The following is a 13,005-nucleotide window of genomic DNA, read 5'->3' on the forward strand; positions in this document are numbered from 1 at the left end:
ATGATATGATATAACATGATATAATATAACATGATATGATATGATATAACATTATATGATATGATATAACATGATATAATATAACATGATATAATATAACATGATATGGTATGATGTAATATGATATGATATGATATAATATGATATGATACAATATGATATGATATAATATATGATATAATATGATATAATATGATATAATATAATATGATATGATATAATATGATATGATATAATATGATATGATATAAGATATGTTATGATATAATATGATATGATATAATATGATATGATATGATATAATACGACACGATATACAATATAATATGATACTGTATATGGTATGATATAATATAATAATTCGACATTACATGATATGCATCTCTTGCTCTCTCTGTCGTACCTCTCTCTCTCTCTCTGTCGTACCTCTCTCTCTGTGTGTCTCTGTCGTACCCCTCTCTCTCTGTGTGTCTCTGTCGTACCCCTCTCTCTCTCTGTGTCTCTGTCGTACCCCTCTCTCTCTGTGTCTCTGTCGTACCCCTCTCTCTCTGTGTCTCTGTCGTACCCCTCTCTCTCTGTGTGTCTCTGTCGTACCCCTTTCTCTCTGTGTGTCTCTGTCGTACCCCTCTCTCTCTCTCTGTGTCTCTGTCGTACCCCTCTCTCTCTCTGTGTCTCTGTCGTACCCCTCTCTCTCTCTGTGTCTCTGTCGTACCCCTCTCTCTCTCTGTCGTACCTCTCTCTCTCTCTCTCTGTGTCTCTGTCGTACCTCTCTCTCTCTGTGTCTCTGTCGTACCTCTCTCTCTCTCTCTCTCTCTCTCTCTCTCTCTGTCATACCTCTCTGTCGTACCTCTCTCTCTGTCGTACCTCTCTCTCTCTCTCTAATATAGAACATAATAATATATGCTATTTAGGAGACACTTTTATCCAAAGCGAGTTACAGTCATGAGTGCATATATGTTTTCATGTATAGGTGGCCCTGGGAATCGAACACATTATTCTGGCGTTGCAAGGGCGATGCTCTATATCAACTGAGATACAAACGAGCGCTCTCTCTAACACTTATCTCTCTCCGTCTGTCGCAACTCTCTTTCTCTCTCTGTCGTACCTCAGTCTTTCCCACCTCTTTAAGTATTTAACATTTCTGTTGCGTCTTTCACTTCGAATTGATCAGATTGCCCATATCTTCACTGAGCTGAGCCTTACTAGAATATACAATCTTTGATTTTATACCCGCAACTATCTCAGCAGCAGCCCTGCCATCGCACTCCCTCTAGATATCAACCTCTCCCAGTAACATGATCAGTACCCAGTCAAAACCCTGCATTCTAAACATTACCCAGTCAAAACCCTGCATTCTAAACATTACCCAGTCAAAACCCTGCATTCTAAACATTACCCAGTCAAAACCCTGCATTCTAAACATTACCCCGTCAAAACCCTGCATTCTAAACGTTACCCAGTCAAAACCCTGCATTCTAAACGTTACCCAGTCAAAACCCTGCATGCTAAACATTACCCAGTCAAAACCATGCATTCTAAACATTACCCAGTCAAAACCCTGCATTCTAAACATTACCCAGTCAAAACCCTGCATTCTAAACATTACCCCGTCAAAACCCTGCATTCTAAAGATTACCCAGTCAAAACCCCGCATTCTAAACATTACCCAGTCAAAACCCCGCATTCTAAACATTACCCAGTCAAAACCCCGCATTCTAAACATTACCCAGTCAAAACCCCGCATTCTAAACATTACCCAGTCAAAACCCTGCATTCTAAACGTTACCCAGTCAAAACCCTGCATTCTAAACGTTACCCAGTCAAAACCCTGCATTCTAAACATTACCCCGTCAAAACCTTGCATTCTAAACATTACCCAGTCAAAACCCTGCATTCTAAACATTACCCAGTCAAAACCCTGCATCCTAAACATTACCCAGCCAAAACCTTGCATCCTAAACATTACCCAGCCAAAACCCTGCATTCTAAACATTACCCAGTCAAAACCCTGCATTCTAAACATTACCCTGTCAAAACCCTGCATTCTAAACATTACCCTGTCAAAACCCTGCATTCTAAACATTACCCTGTCAAAACCCTGCATTCTAAACATTACCCTGTCAAAACCATGCATTCTAAACATTACCCAGTCAAACCCTGCATTCTAAACATAACCCAGTCAAAACCATGCATTCTAAACATTACCCAGTCAAACCCTGCATTCTAAACATAACCCAGTCAAAACCCTGCATTCTAAACATAACCCAGTCAAAACCCTGCATTCTAAACATTACCCAGTCAAAACCTTGCATCCTAAACATTACCCAGTCAAAACCCTGCATTCTAAACATTACCCCGTAAAAACCTTGCATTCTAAACATTACCCCGTCAAAACCCTGCATTCTAAACATTACCCTGTCAAAACCCTGCATTCTAAACATTACCCTGTCAAAACCTTGCATCCTAAACATTACCCAGTCAAAACCCTGCATTCTAAACATTACCCCGTCAAAACCCTGCATTCTAAACATTACCCAGTCAAAATCCTGCATTCTAAACATTATCCAGTCAAAACCCTGCATTCTAAACATTACCCCGTCAAAATCCTGCATTCTAAACATTACCCAGTCAAAATCCTGCATTCTAAACATTACCCAGTCAAAATCCTGCATTCTAAACATTACCCAGTCAAAACCCTGCATTCTAAACATTACCCCGTCAAAATCCTGCATTCTAAACATTACCCAGTCAAAATCCTGCATTCTAAACATTACCCAGTCAAAATCCTGCATTCTAAACATTACCCTGTCAAAACCCTGCATTCTAAACATTACCCTGTCAAAACCTTGCATCCTAAACATTACCCAGTCAAAACCCTGCATTCTAAACATTACCCCGTCAAAACCCTGCATTCTAAACATTACCCAGTCAAAATCCTGCATTCTAAACATTACCCAGTCAAAACCCTGCATTCTAAACATTACCCAGTCAAAATCCTGCATTCTAAACATTACCCAGTCAAAATCCTGCATTCTAAACATTACCCAGTCAAAATCCTGCATTCTAAACATTACCCAGTCAAAACCCTGCATTCTAAACATTACCCCGTCAAAACCATGCATTATAATTGTTACTACCAGCCTGTGCATTCATTGGCTTGCGGCACTCTCATTGAAAGTTACATGTAGCCCATATCGAATGCATAATGATGAAACATTACAAACATTGATCCTGTTAATAACCAGATAATAACTTTATTGGTAAACCCACAGTGATATTTACATAGTGAAAGTCATGCTATCATTAAGCAAATATTGTTTGCTATTCTTACGCTGCAGTTTACTTACAGAGCGGCGAGACAAAGCGTCTCACTTCCTGGTCGTCCTAACAAGAGAGCAAGTTTCTTCTTCTTCTCTGGTGAGGTTTAACGGCGGTTGGCATCCAATAGGATGCATTACTGACCCCAACTGAACTATAGTAAAGATCCATTACACTTTGTCATACAAAATGGAAAAGGTGAAATTTAATGTGTAACATTTAATTATACATCTATTTTTAATTACCCTACCAACTAACCCTACACTCATTAAGACCCACCACCTATTTGGCGGGTAATCTGGCTAGGCTAGCTATACATTTAGCTGGCTATCTACCTTGAATGGCAATAACAGAAACACTTAACCGCTAAAACATATAGACTCCCGTAGTAATCTACGCAGTGGTGAGAAAAGGATGGAGTCGAATTTATCAAAGAAAGAAAGTGCCAATAGCATGGCTAATCTCATGACGGAGATGAAGGATCCAAGGTACAAAAATTAACCTCTATGGGCTAGGTGGGACGCTAGCGTGCCACCCGTGGTGCACTCCTTCAACAGCAGGTGCATTTCAAGAGCGGCAAATTTGAATCCAAATAAATGTCAAAATTCAAATTTTTCAAACATACAACTATTTTACACCCTTTGAAAGATAAACATCTCCTTAATCTAACCACGTTTTACGATTTCAAAAAGGTTTTACGGCGAAAGCATAAATTTAGAGTATGTTAGGACAGTACATTTACAAGAGTTGTGTGTAATGTTTTGTCAAGTCAAAGACAGGGTCACCAAAACCATAAAACCAGCTAAAATGATGCACTAACCTTTTACAATCTCCATCAGATGACACTCCTAGGACATTATGTTAGACAATGCATGCATTTTTAGTTCTATCAAGTTCATATTTATATCCAAAAACAGCGTTTTACTATGGCATTGATGTTGAGGAAATCGTTTCCCTCCAATAACCGGCAGTCAAGTCAGCGTCACAAATTAAATAATTAAAATTAGAAAACATTGGTAAAATATTATATTGTCATTTAAAGAATTATAGATTTACATCTCTTGAACGCAATCAACTTGCCAGATTTAAAAATAACCTTACTGGGAAATCACACTTTGCAATAATCTGAGCACTGCGCCCAGAAAAATACGCGTTGCGATACAGACTAGACGTCATGTTGGGGAGATCTAAAATCGAAAATACTATGTAAATAATCCATTACCTTTGATTCTCTTCATCAGATGTCACTTCCAGGTATCACAGGTCCATAACGAATGTAGTTTTGTTCAAAAAAGCTCATCATTTATGTCCAAAAATCTCCGTCTTGTTAGCACATGATCTAAGCCAGCCGGACTTCTCGTCATGAACGAGGGGAAAAAATATATTTACGTTCGTTCAAACATGTCAAACGTTGTATAGCATAAATCATTAGGGCCTTTTTAACCAGAACATGAATAATATTCAAGGTGGACGAATGCATACTCTTTTATAACGTATTGGAACGAGGGTACCCAACATGAACTCGCGCGCCAGGTGTCTAATGGGACATCATCGTTCCATGGCTCTTGTTCGGTCAGATCTCCCTCCAGAAGACTCAAAACACTTTGTAAAGGCTGGTGACATCTAGTGGAAGCAATAGGAAGTGCCAAAATATTCCTCAGCCCCTGTGTTTTTCAATGGGATAGGTTTAAAGGTAATACAACACATCAGGTATCCACTTCCTGTCAGAAAATGTCTCAGGGTTTTGCCTGCCAAATTAGTTCTGTTATACTCACAGACACCATTCAAACAGTTTTAGAAACTTTAGAGTGTTCTCTATCCATATATAATAAGTATATGCATATTCTAGTTACTGGGTAGGATTAGTAACCAGATTAAATCGGGTACATTTTTTTTATCCAGACGTGCAAATGCTGCCCCCTAGCCCTAACAGGTTTTAAACTGAGTATTGAAGGAATGAATAGTAAAAAAGGATAATCATTTAGTTTCAGAGAAAGCCATTCAGGGAATCATTTAGTTTCAGAGAAAGCCATTCAGGATAATCGTTTAGTTTCAGAGAAAGCCATTCAGGATAATCATTTAGTTTCAGGGAAAGCCATTCAGGATAATCATTTAGTTTCAGAGAAAGCCATTCAGGATAATCATTTAGTTTCAGAGAAAGCCATTCAGGATAAATATTTAGTTTCAGAGAAAGCCATTCAGGATAATCATTTAGTTTCAGAGAAAGCCATTCAGGATAATCATTTAGTTTCGGAGAAAGCCATTCAGGATAATCATTTAGTTTCAGAGAAAGCCATTCAGGATAATCATTTAGTTTCAGAGAAAGCCATTCAGGATAATCATTTCGTTTCAGAGAAAGCCATTCAGGATAATCATACAGTTTCAGAGAAAGCCATTCAGGATAATAATTTAGTTTCAAAGAAAGCCATTCAGGATAATCATTTCGTTTCAAAGAAAGCCATTCAGGATAATCATTTCGTTTCAGAGAAAGCCATTCAGGATAATCATTTAGTTTCAGAGAAAGCCATTCAGGATAATCATACAGTTTTGGAGAAAGCCATTCAGGATAATCATTTAGTTTCGGAGAAAGCCATTCAGGATAATCATTTAGTTTCAGAGAAAGCCATTCAGGATAATCATTTAGTTTCGGAGAAAGCCATTCAGGATAATCATTTAGTTTCAGAGAAAGCCATTCAGGATAATCATTTAGTTTCAGAGAAAGCCATTCAGGATAATCATACAGTTTCAGAGAAAGCCATTCAGGATAATCATACAGTTTCAGAGAAAGCCATTCAGGATAATCATTTAGTTTCAAAGAAAGCCATTCAGGATAATCATTTAGTTTCAGAGAAAGCTATTCAGGATAATCATTTAGTTTCAGAGAAAGCCATTCAGGATAATCATTTAGTTTCAGGGAAAGCCATTCAGGATAATCATTTAGTTTCAGAGAAAGCCATTCAGGATAATCATTTAGTTTCAAAGAAAGCCATTCAGGATAATCATTTAGTTTCAGAGAAAGCCATTCAGGATAATCATACCGTTTTGGAGAAAGCCATTCAGGATAATCATTTAGTTTCGGAGAAAGCCATTCAGGATAATCATTTAGTTTCAGAGAAAGCCATTCAGGATAATCATACAGTTTCAGAGAAAGCCATTCAGGATAATCATTTAGTTTCAGAGAAAGCCATTCAGGATAATCATACAGTTTCAGAGAAAGCCATTCAGGATAATCATTTCGTTTCAGAGAAAGCCATTCAGGGTAATCATACAGTTTCAGAGAAAGCCATTCAGGATAATCATACAGTTTCAGAGAAAGCCATTCAGGATAAATCATATAGTTTCAGAGAAAGCCATTCAGGATAATCATTTAGTTTCAGAGAAAGCCATTCAGGGTAATCATACAGTTTCAGAGAAAGCCATTCAGGATAATCATACAGTTTCAGTTTGTAAACTGTCATGGTCAAAACATACAGATTCAATGCTTGTAAAGATGGGGAGAGGTCTGTCCTTAAAATAAAGAGATGCTTTTTTTTGACACCACAATCCAAAAAGCAAGTCCTGCAGGCTCTAGTTTTGTCTTATCTTGATTATTGTCCAGTCGTGTGGTCAAGTGCTGAAAGGGAAAGACCTAGTTAAGCTGCTGCTGGCCCAGAACAGAGCAACACGTCTTGCACTTAATTGTAATCAGAGGGCTGATATAAATACTCTTGGCTAAGAGTTGGGGAGAGACTGACTTATTTTTATTTAAAAAAATTCATTGTTTGCATAGTCAACTTACACACAGTTCTGACACACACACTTATGCCACCAGGGGTCTTTTCACAGTCCCCAGGTCCAGAACAAATTCAAGAAAGTGTACAGTATTTTATAGAGACATTACTGCATGGAACTTCCTTCCATTTGATATTGCTCAAGTGAACAACAAACCTGGTTTAAAAAAAACAGATAAAGCAACACCTCTCCCCTATTTGACCTAGATAGTTTGTTTGCATGTATTGATATGTAGGCTAGGTGTGGCTTTTGTAAAAAAAATAAAAAAAATAATAATAATACAAACATGAAACATGACATAATACAGAACATTAATAGACAAGAACAGCTCAAGGACAGAACTACACACACACACATATATATATATATATATATATGTGTTCTGTATTATGTCATGTTTCATGTTTTGTGTGGATCCCAGGAAGAGTAGCTTTTGCAACAGCTAATAGGGATCCTATTAAAATACCAAATACCTCCTCTCCTCTGCTCTCCTCTCATCGGAGCACTCAGCCACGTAATCTGGGTTACAGCTACTAAAAGCTGATCTGATTGTCTGCATACCTGTTCGGGTTGTCTGCATGCCTGTAAGCTGAGTTGCCTGGGTATTTCACCATATAGTGGTAAACAAGGATTATACGATTGTAAATCCACAGGGTAGGAATGCTGGACCAGAAGGTAATTTAAATCTTATGCTGTCATTGGTGGAAAATCACTGTAACTCTTGTATTCTGAGGAAGTGTGGTTTACTTTTCAAGTAATCTCTGATCACGTTTCATCAGGCTGTGTTCCCCTGTTAATGCTGCCTCAGGCTGTCCTCAGTGTCTTACTGTTAGACTGGCCAAAGGAGGTCCTGGCAGTCAGTAAAAGGTTTAAGGAGGTTTTTAGGAGGTCCTGGCAGTCAGTAGAAGGTTTAAAGTGGTCCTGGCAGTCTATAGAAGGTTTTCATTATTTTCTATGAGCTCCCCTCCCCAGCCAGCCTCCTACTACCCTCCCCTCCCCTCCCCAGCCAGCCAGCCTCCTTCTCCCCTCCCCAGCCAGCCAGCCTCCTTCTCCCCTCCCCAGCCAGCCTCCTTCTCCCCTCCCCAGCCAGCCTCCTTCTCCCCTCCCCTCCCCAGCCAGCCTCCTTCTCCCCTCCCCAGCCAGCCTCCCCTCCCCAGTCAGCCTTCTTCTCCCCTTCCCAGTCAGCCTCCTTCTCCCCTCCCCAGTCAGCCTCCTTCTCCCCTCCCCAGTCAGCCTCCTTCTCCCCTCCCCAGTCAGCCTCCTTCTCCCCTCCCCAGTCAGCCTCCTTCTCCCTTCCCCAGTCAGCCTCCTTCTCCCCTCCCCAGCCAGCCTCCTTCTACCCTCATTTAATAAAGTCATAGAAAAGCCAAGACAGAAGAGAGACTTTTGTCTTCTAGAACTCTTCATAACTGCTGCGTTCTTTTCCAGCCTGCTAGACAGGAAATCAATAAACATGTCAATTGGTGAAACAGTTCCCTTTGATAAACTCCTGGGTTTCTTTTTATTCTCATAAAGACGTATGATATCATAGACATCCTATCTAAACTCTGGTTTGTCGTTTGATATCTGATCTGATATATGTATCATCATAGACATCATATCTAAACTCTGGTTTGGCGTTCATATCTGATCTTTGTTTAGAATTAATAGTTTTGTTTGATAATAAATAACTTTTTAAATTGGCCTATACCGGTTGTTGATGTCCTCTCATTTTTGCCACAGGCTATGAGCCGGCCTGTGACAACATCCTATCTAAACTCTGGTTTGTCGTTCATAGCTGGTCGGATGATTTCCTTTGTTTTGTTTTTTTGTTGTTGTTGTTGTTTTTTTAAGGAATACCAGATCGACATCATCTTTGCCCAGACGTGGACAGACAGCAGGTTGAGCTACAATAGCACCATGAATATCCTGACCCTGAATAGCAACATGGTTGGACTCATCTGGCTCCCCGACACCATCTTCAGGAATTCCAAGAATGCTGACTCCCATTGGATTACAACGCCCAATCAGCTGCTCAGGATATGGAACGATGGGAAGATTCTCTACACACTAAGGTAAACAAAAGAGAAAATGTTTTGTTTTTGTTGTTTTGTTTGTTTGCTTGTTGTTGGGTTTTTTTTGTTGGTTTTTTGCCTCGGTCTGCTTTGGTTTTCATGAAGCGTCTCAGAGTAGGATTGCTGATTTAGTATCAGGGCTCCACTCTTATTCAGTATGTTGTTAATAAGAGGCGTAAACATTGATATACTATGATCTATGAGGCCATTTTGGGAAAATTGCCACTTTATCTCTGTTCTGCTTTGATAAGGTCAGAAAATAAATAACAGTTAGTGTTTCGCTCCTACTTACTTTTAACGGTTCCTAAAATCAGAACGGATCTTTTAGTTACTCAGCTCCGTGGTCTTGGAATTCTCTCCAGGATCAACTGGAAGTTTCCAGGATATGGTTTCCTTGGAGAAGTTTCAAAGTTTGGTTGACTCACATGTTACTGAGGAATGTTACTAGACTTCCTGTGTAGCTCAGTTGGTAGAGCATGGTGTTTGCAACACCAGGGTTGTGGGTTCAATTCCCACGGGGGGCCAGCACAGGAAAAAAAAAGTATGAAATTGTATGAAATGTATGCATTCACTACTGTAAGTTGCTCTGGATAAGAGCATCTGCTAAATGACTTACATGTAATGAATGTGACTGTACACTATCTAGCTACTGGCCTGATATTGACTACACTATCTAGCTACTGGCCTGATATTGACTACACCATCTAGCTACTTCCCTCTGTTTACTGGCCTGATATTGACTACACTATCTAGCTACTTCCCTCTGTTTACTGGCCTGATATTGACTAAGCTATCTAGCTACTTCCCTCTCCTTACTGTGGATAGCCGGAGCAAATTATTATTATTATTATACTGGGCCCTGTGTTGTTGTGTTGCCTGCATAGCAGCTCAAACTCTCCCCCATTGAGCAGTGTAGACACATGTATTACGGTGAAGTCCAGATGGCTACTACCAATACTGCAAGTTATTTCTCCCGTAGGCTGTTAGCTATTGCCTTCGACATGTGATAGCCTACAGCTGCCCAGTGGGGAGCAACTCAACGTCTGCAAATAACCTCAATACAACACCGTTGCACCAGCTTGTTATTTCAGCTAATTGGCATGTCACAGTAACATCCTGATGGGGATCAATACTACAAGTTAATACTCCTTCGCCCATCAAAAATAAATATCACATTCTTTTACATGTTTTAACTAGTGCCATGTTTCTGTTGTTGCCAGCTAGCCAGCCCAGCATGTAAACTAGCTAGCTGGGAAGGTCTCATCAGGATGACTGACTGAACTAGCTAGTTGGGAAGGGCTCATCAGGACGACTGGCTGAACTAGCTAGCTGGGAAGGTCTCATCAGGATGACTGACTGAACTAGCTAGCTGGGAAGGTCTCATCAGGATGACTGACTGAACTAGCTAGCTGGGAAGGTCTCATCAGGATGACTGACTGAACTAGCTAGCTGGAGAGGGCTCATCAGGATGACTGGCTGAACTAGCTAGCTGGGAAGGTCTCATCAGGATGACTGACTGAACTAGCTAGCTGGGAAGGGCTCATCAGGATGACTGACTGAACTAGCTAGCTGGGAAGGTCTCATCAGGATGACTGACTGAACTAGCTAGCTGGGAAGGTCTCATCAGGATGACTGACTGAACTAGCTAGCTGGAGAGGGCTCATCTGGATGACTGGCTGAACTAGCTAGCTGGGAAGGTCTCATCAGGATGACTGACTGAACTAGCTAGCTGGGAAGGTCTCATCAGGATGAACTAGCTAGCTGGGAAGGTCTCATCAGGATGAACTAGCTAGCTGGGAAGGTCTCATCAGGATGACTGACTGAACTAGCTAGCTGGGAAGGTCTCATCAGGAAGGTCTCATCAGGATGACTGACTGAATTAGCTAGCTGGGAAGGTCTCATCAGGATGACTGACTGAACTAGCTAGCTGGAGAGGGCTCATCAGGATGACTGACTGAACTAGCTAGCTGGGAATGGCTCATCAGGATGACTGACTGAACTAGCTAGCTGGGAAGGTCTCATCAGGATGACTGACTGAACTAGCTAGCTGGAGAGGGCTCATCAGGATGACTGACTGAACTAGCTAGCTGGGAATGGCTCATCAGGATGACTGACTGAACTAGCTAGCTGGGAAGGTCTCATCAGGATGACTGACTGAACTAGCTAGCTGGAGAGGGCTCATCAGGATGACTGACTGAACTAGCTAGCTGGGAATGGCTCATCAGGATGACTGACTGAACTAGCTAGCTGGGAAGGGCTCATCAGGATGACTGACTGAACTAGCTAGCTGGGAAGGTCTCATCAGGATGACTGACTGGACTAGCTAGCTGGGAAGGTCTCATCAGGATGACTGACTGAACTGGCTAGCTGGGAAGGTCTCATCAGGACAGCTGACTGAACTAGCTAGCTGGGAATGGCTCATCAGGATGACTGACTGACTGAACTAGCTAGTTGGGAAGGTCTCATCAGCACGACTGACTGAACTGGCTAGCTGGGAATGGCTCATCAGGATGACTGACTGAACTAGCTAGCTGGGAAGGGCTCATCAGGATGACTGACTGAACTAGCTAACTGGGAAAGTCTCATCAGGATGACTGACTGAACTGGCTAGCTGGGAAGGGCTCATCAGGATGACTGACTGACTGAACTAGCTAGCTGGGAAGGACTCATCAGGATGACTGACTGAACTAGCTAGCTGGGAAGGGCTCATCATGATGACTGACTGAACTAGCTAGCTGGGGAGGTCTCATCAGGACAGCTGACTGAACTAGCTAGCTGGGAAGGGCTCATCAGGATGACTGACTGAACTAACTAGCTGGGAAGGTCTCATCAGGACGACTGACTGAACTAGCTAGCTGGGAATGGCTCATCAGGATGACTGACTGACTGAACTAGCTAGTTGGGAAGGTCTCATCAGCACGACTGACTGAACTGGCTAGCTGGGAATGGCTCATCAGGATGACTGACTGAACTAGCTAGCTGGGAAGGGCTCATCAGGATGACTGACTGAACTAGCTAGCTGGGAAGGTCTCATCAGGATGACTGACTGGACTAGCTAGCTGGGAAGGTCTCATCAGGATGACTGACTGAACTGGCTAGCTGGGAAGGTCTCATCAGGACAGCTGACTGAACTAGCTAGCTGGGAAGGGCTCATCAGGACGACTGACTGAACTAGCTAGCTGGGAATGGCTCATCAGGATGACTGACTGACTGAACTAGCTAGTTGGGAAGGTCTCATCAGCACGACTGACTGAACTGGCTAGCTGGGAAGGGCTCATCAGGATGACTGACTGAACTAGCTAACTGGGAAGGTCTCATCAGGATGATTGACTGAACTGGCTAGCTGGGAAGGGCTCATCAGGATGACTGACTGACTGAACTAGCTAGCTGGGAAGGACTCATCAGGATGACTGACTGAACTAGCTAGCTGGGAAGGGCTCATCATGATGACTGACTGAACTAGCTAGCTGGGAAGGGCTCATCATGATGACTGACTGAACTAGCTAGCTGGGAAGGTCTCATCACGACTGGCTGAACCCAATCCATTCCTCTCCACATTCTACCCTCAGTTGCGTGACATACGTCATAAATTTGGGCCCCAGGTGTGTCTGTTTAGCCCATATAGGTCCCTCTCCTCACAAAGAACACATTTTCCTGAAGGACCCATAAAGGCCGCCATGATGGATTTTCCACCATTTAGAATTAAAACGCTACTCCTCTGGCAGCAACTGACCGATCTGCACGAAACTTGATATTTTTGGACCAAGTTCTCCCAACACAACATTTTCTAGACTGATACCTAAAACAACATGGACCAATAAGCCTTCCAGTGGGCGTGGTCTGGCACATAAATTAATATAAA

General features: G+C 41.8%; 1 protein-coding gene across 1 annotated transcript in view; it reads left to right on the forward strand.

Moving 5' to 3' along the window:
- Positions 1-13,005, forward strand: part of LOC106613408 (gamma-aminobutyric acid receptor subunit gamma-3-like) — a 220,028-nt gene that overhangs the window by 18,016 nt on the left and 189,007 nt on the right. The window contains exon 2 of the mRNA XM_045688601.1: positions 8,923-9,143. Within this exon, the coding sequence (XP_045544557.1) occupies positions 8,923-9,143 (221 nt within the window). The remainder of the gene's footprint in view (positions 1-8,922; positions 9,144-13,005) is intronic.

The sequence above is a fragment of the Salmo salar genome, chromosome ssa10 (genome assembly GCF_905237065.1).
Source record: "Salmo salar chromosome ssa10, Ssal_v3.1, whole genome shotgun sequence".
Classification (NCBI taxonomy): Eukaryota; Metazoa; Chordata; class Actinopteri; order Salmoniformes; family Salmonidae; genus Salmo; species Salmo salar.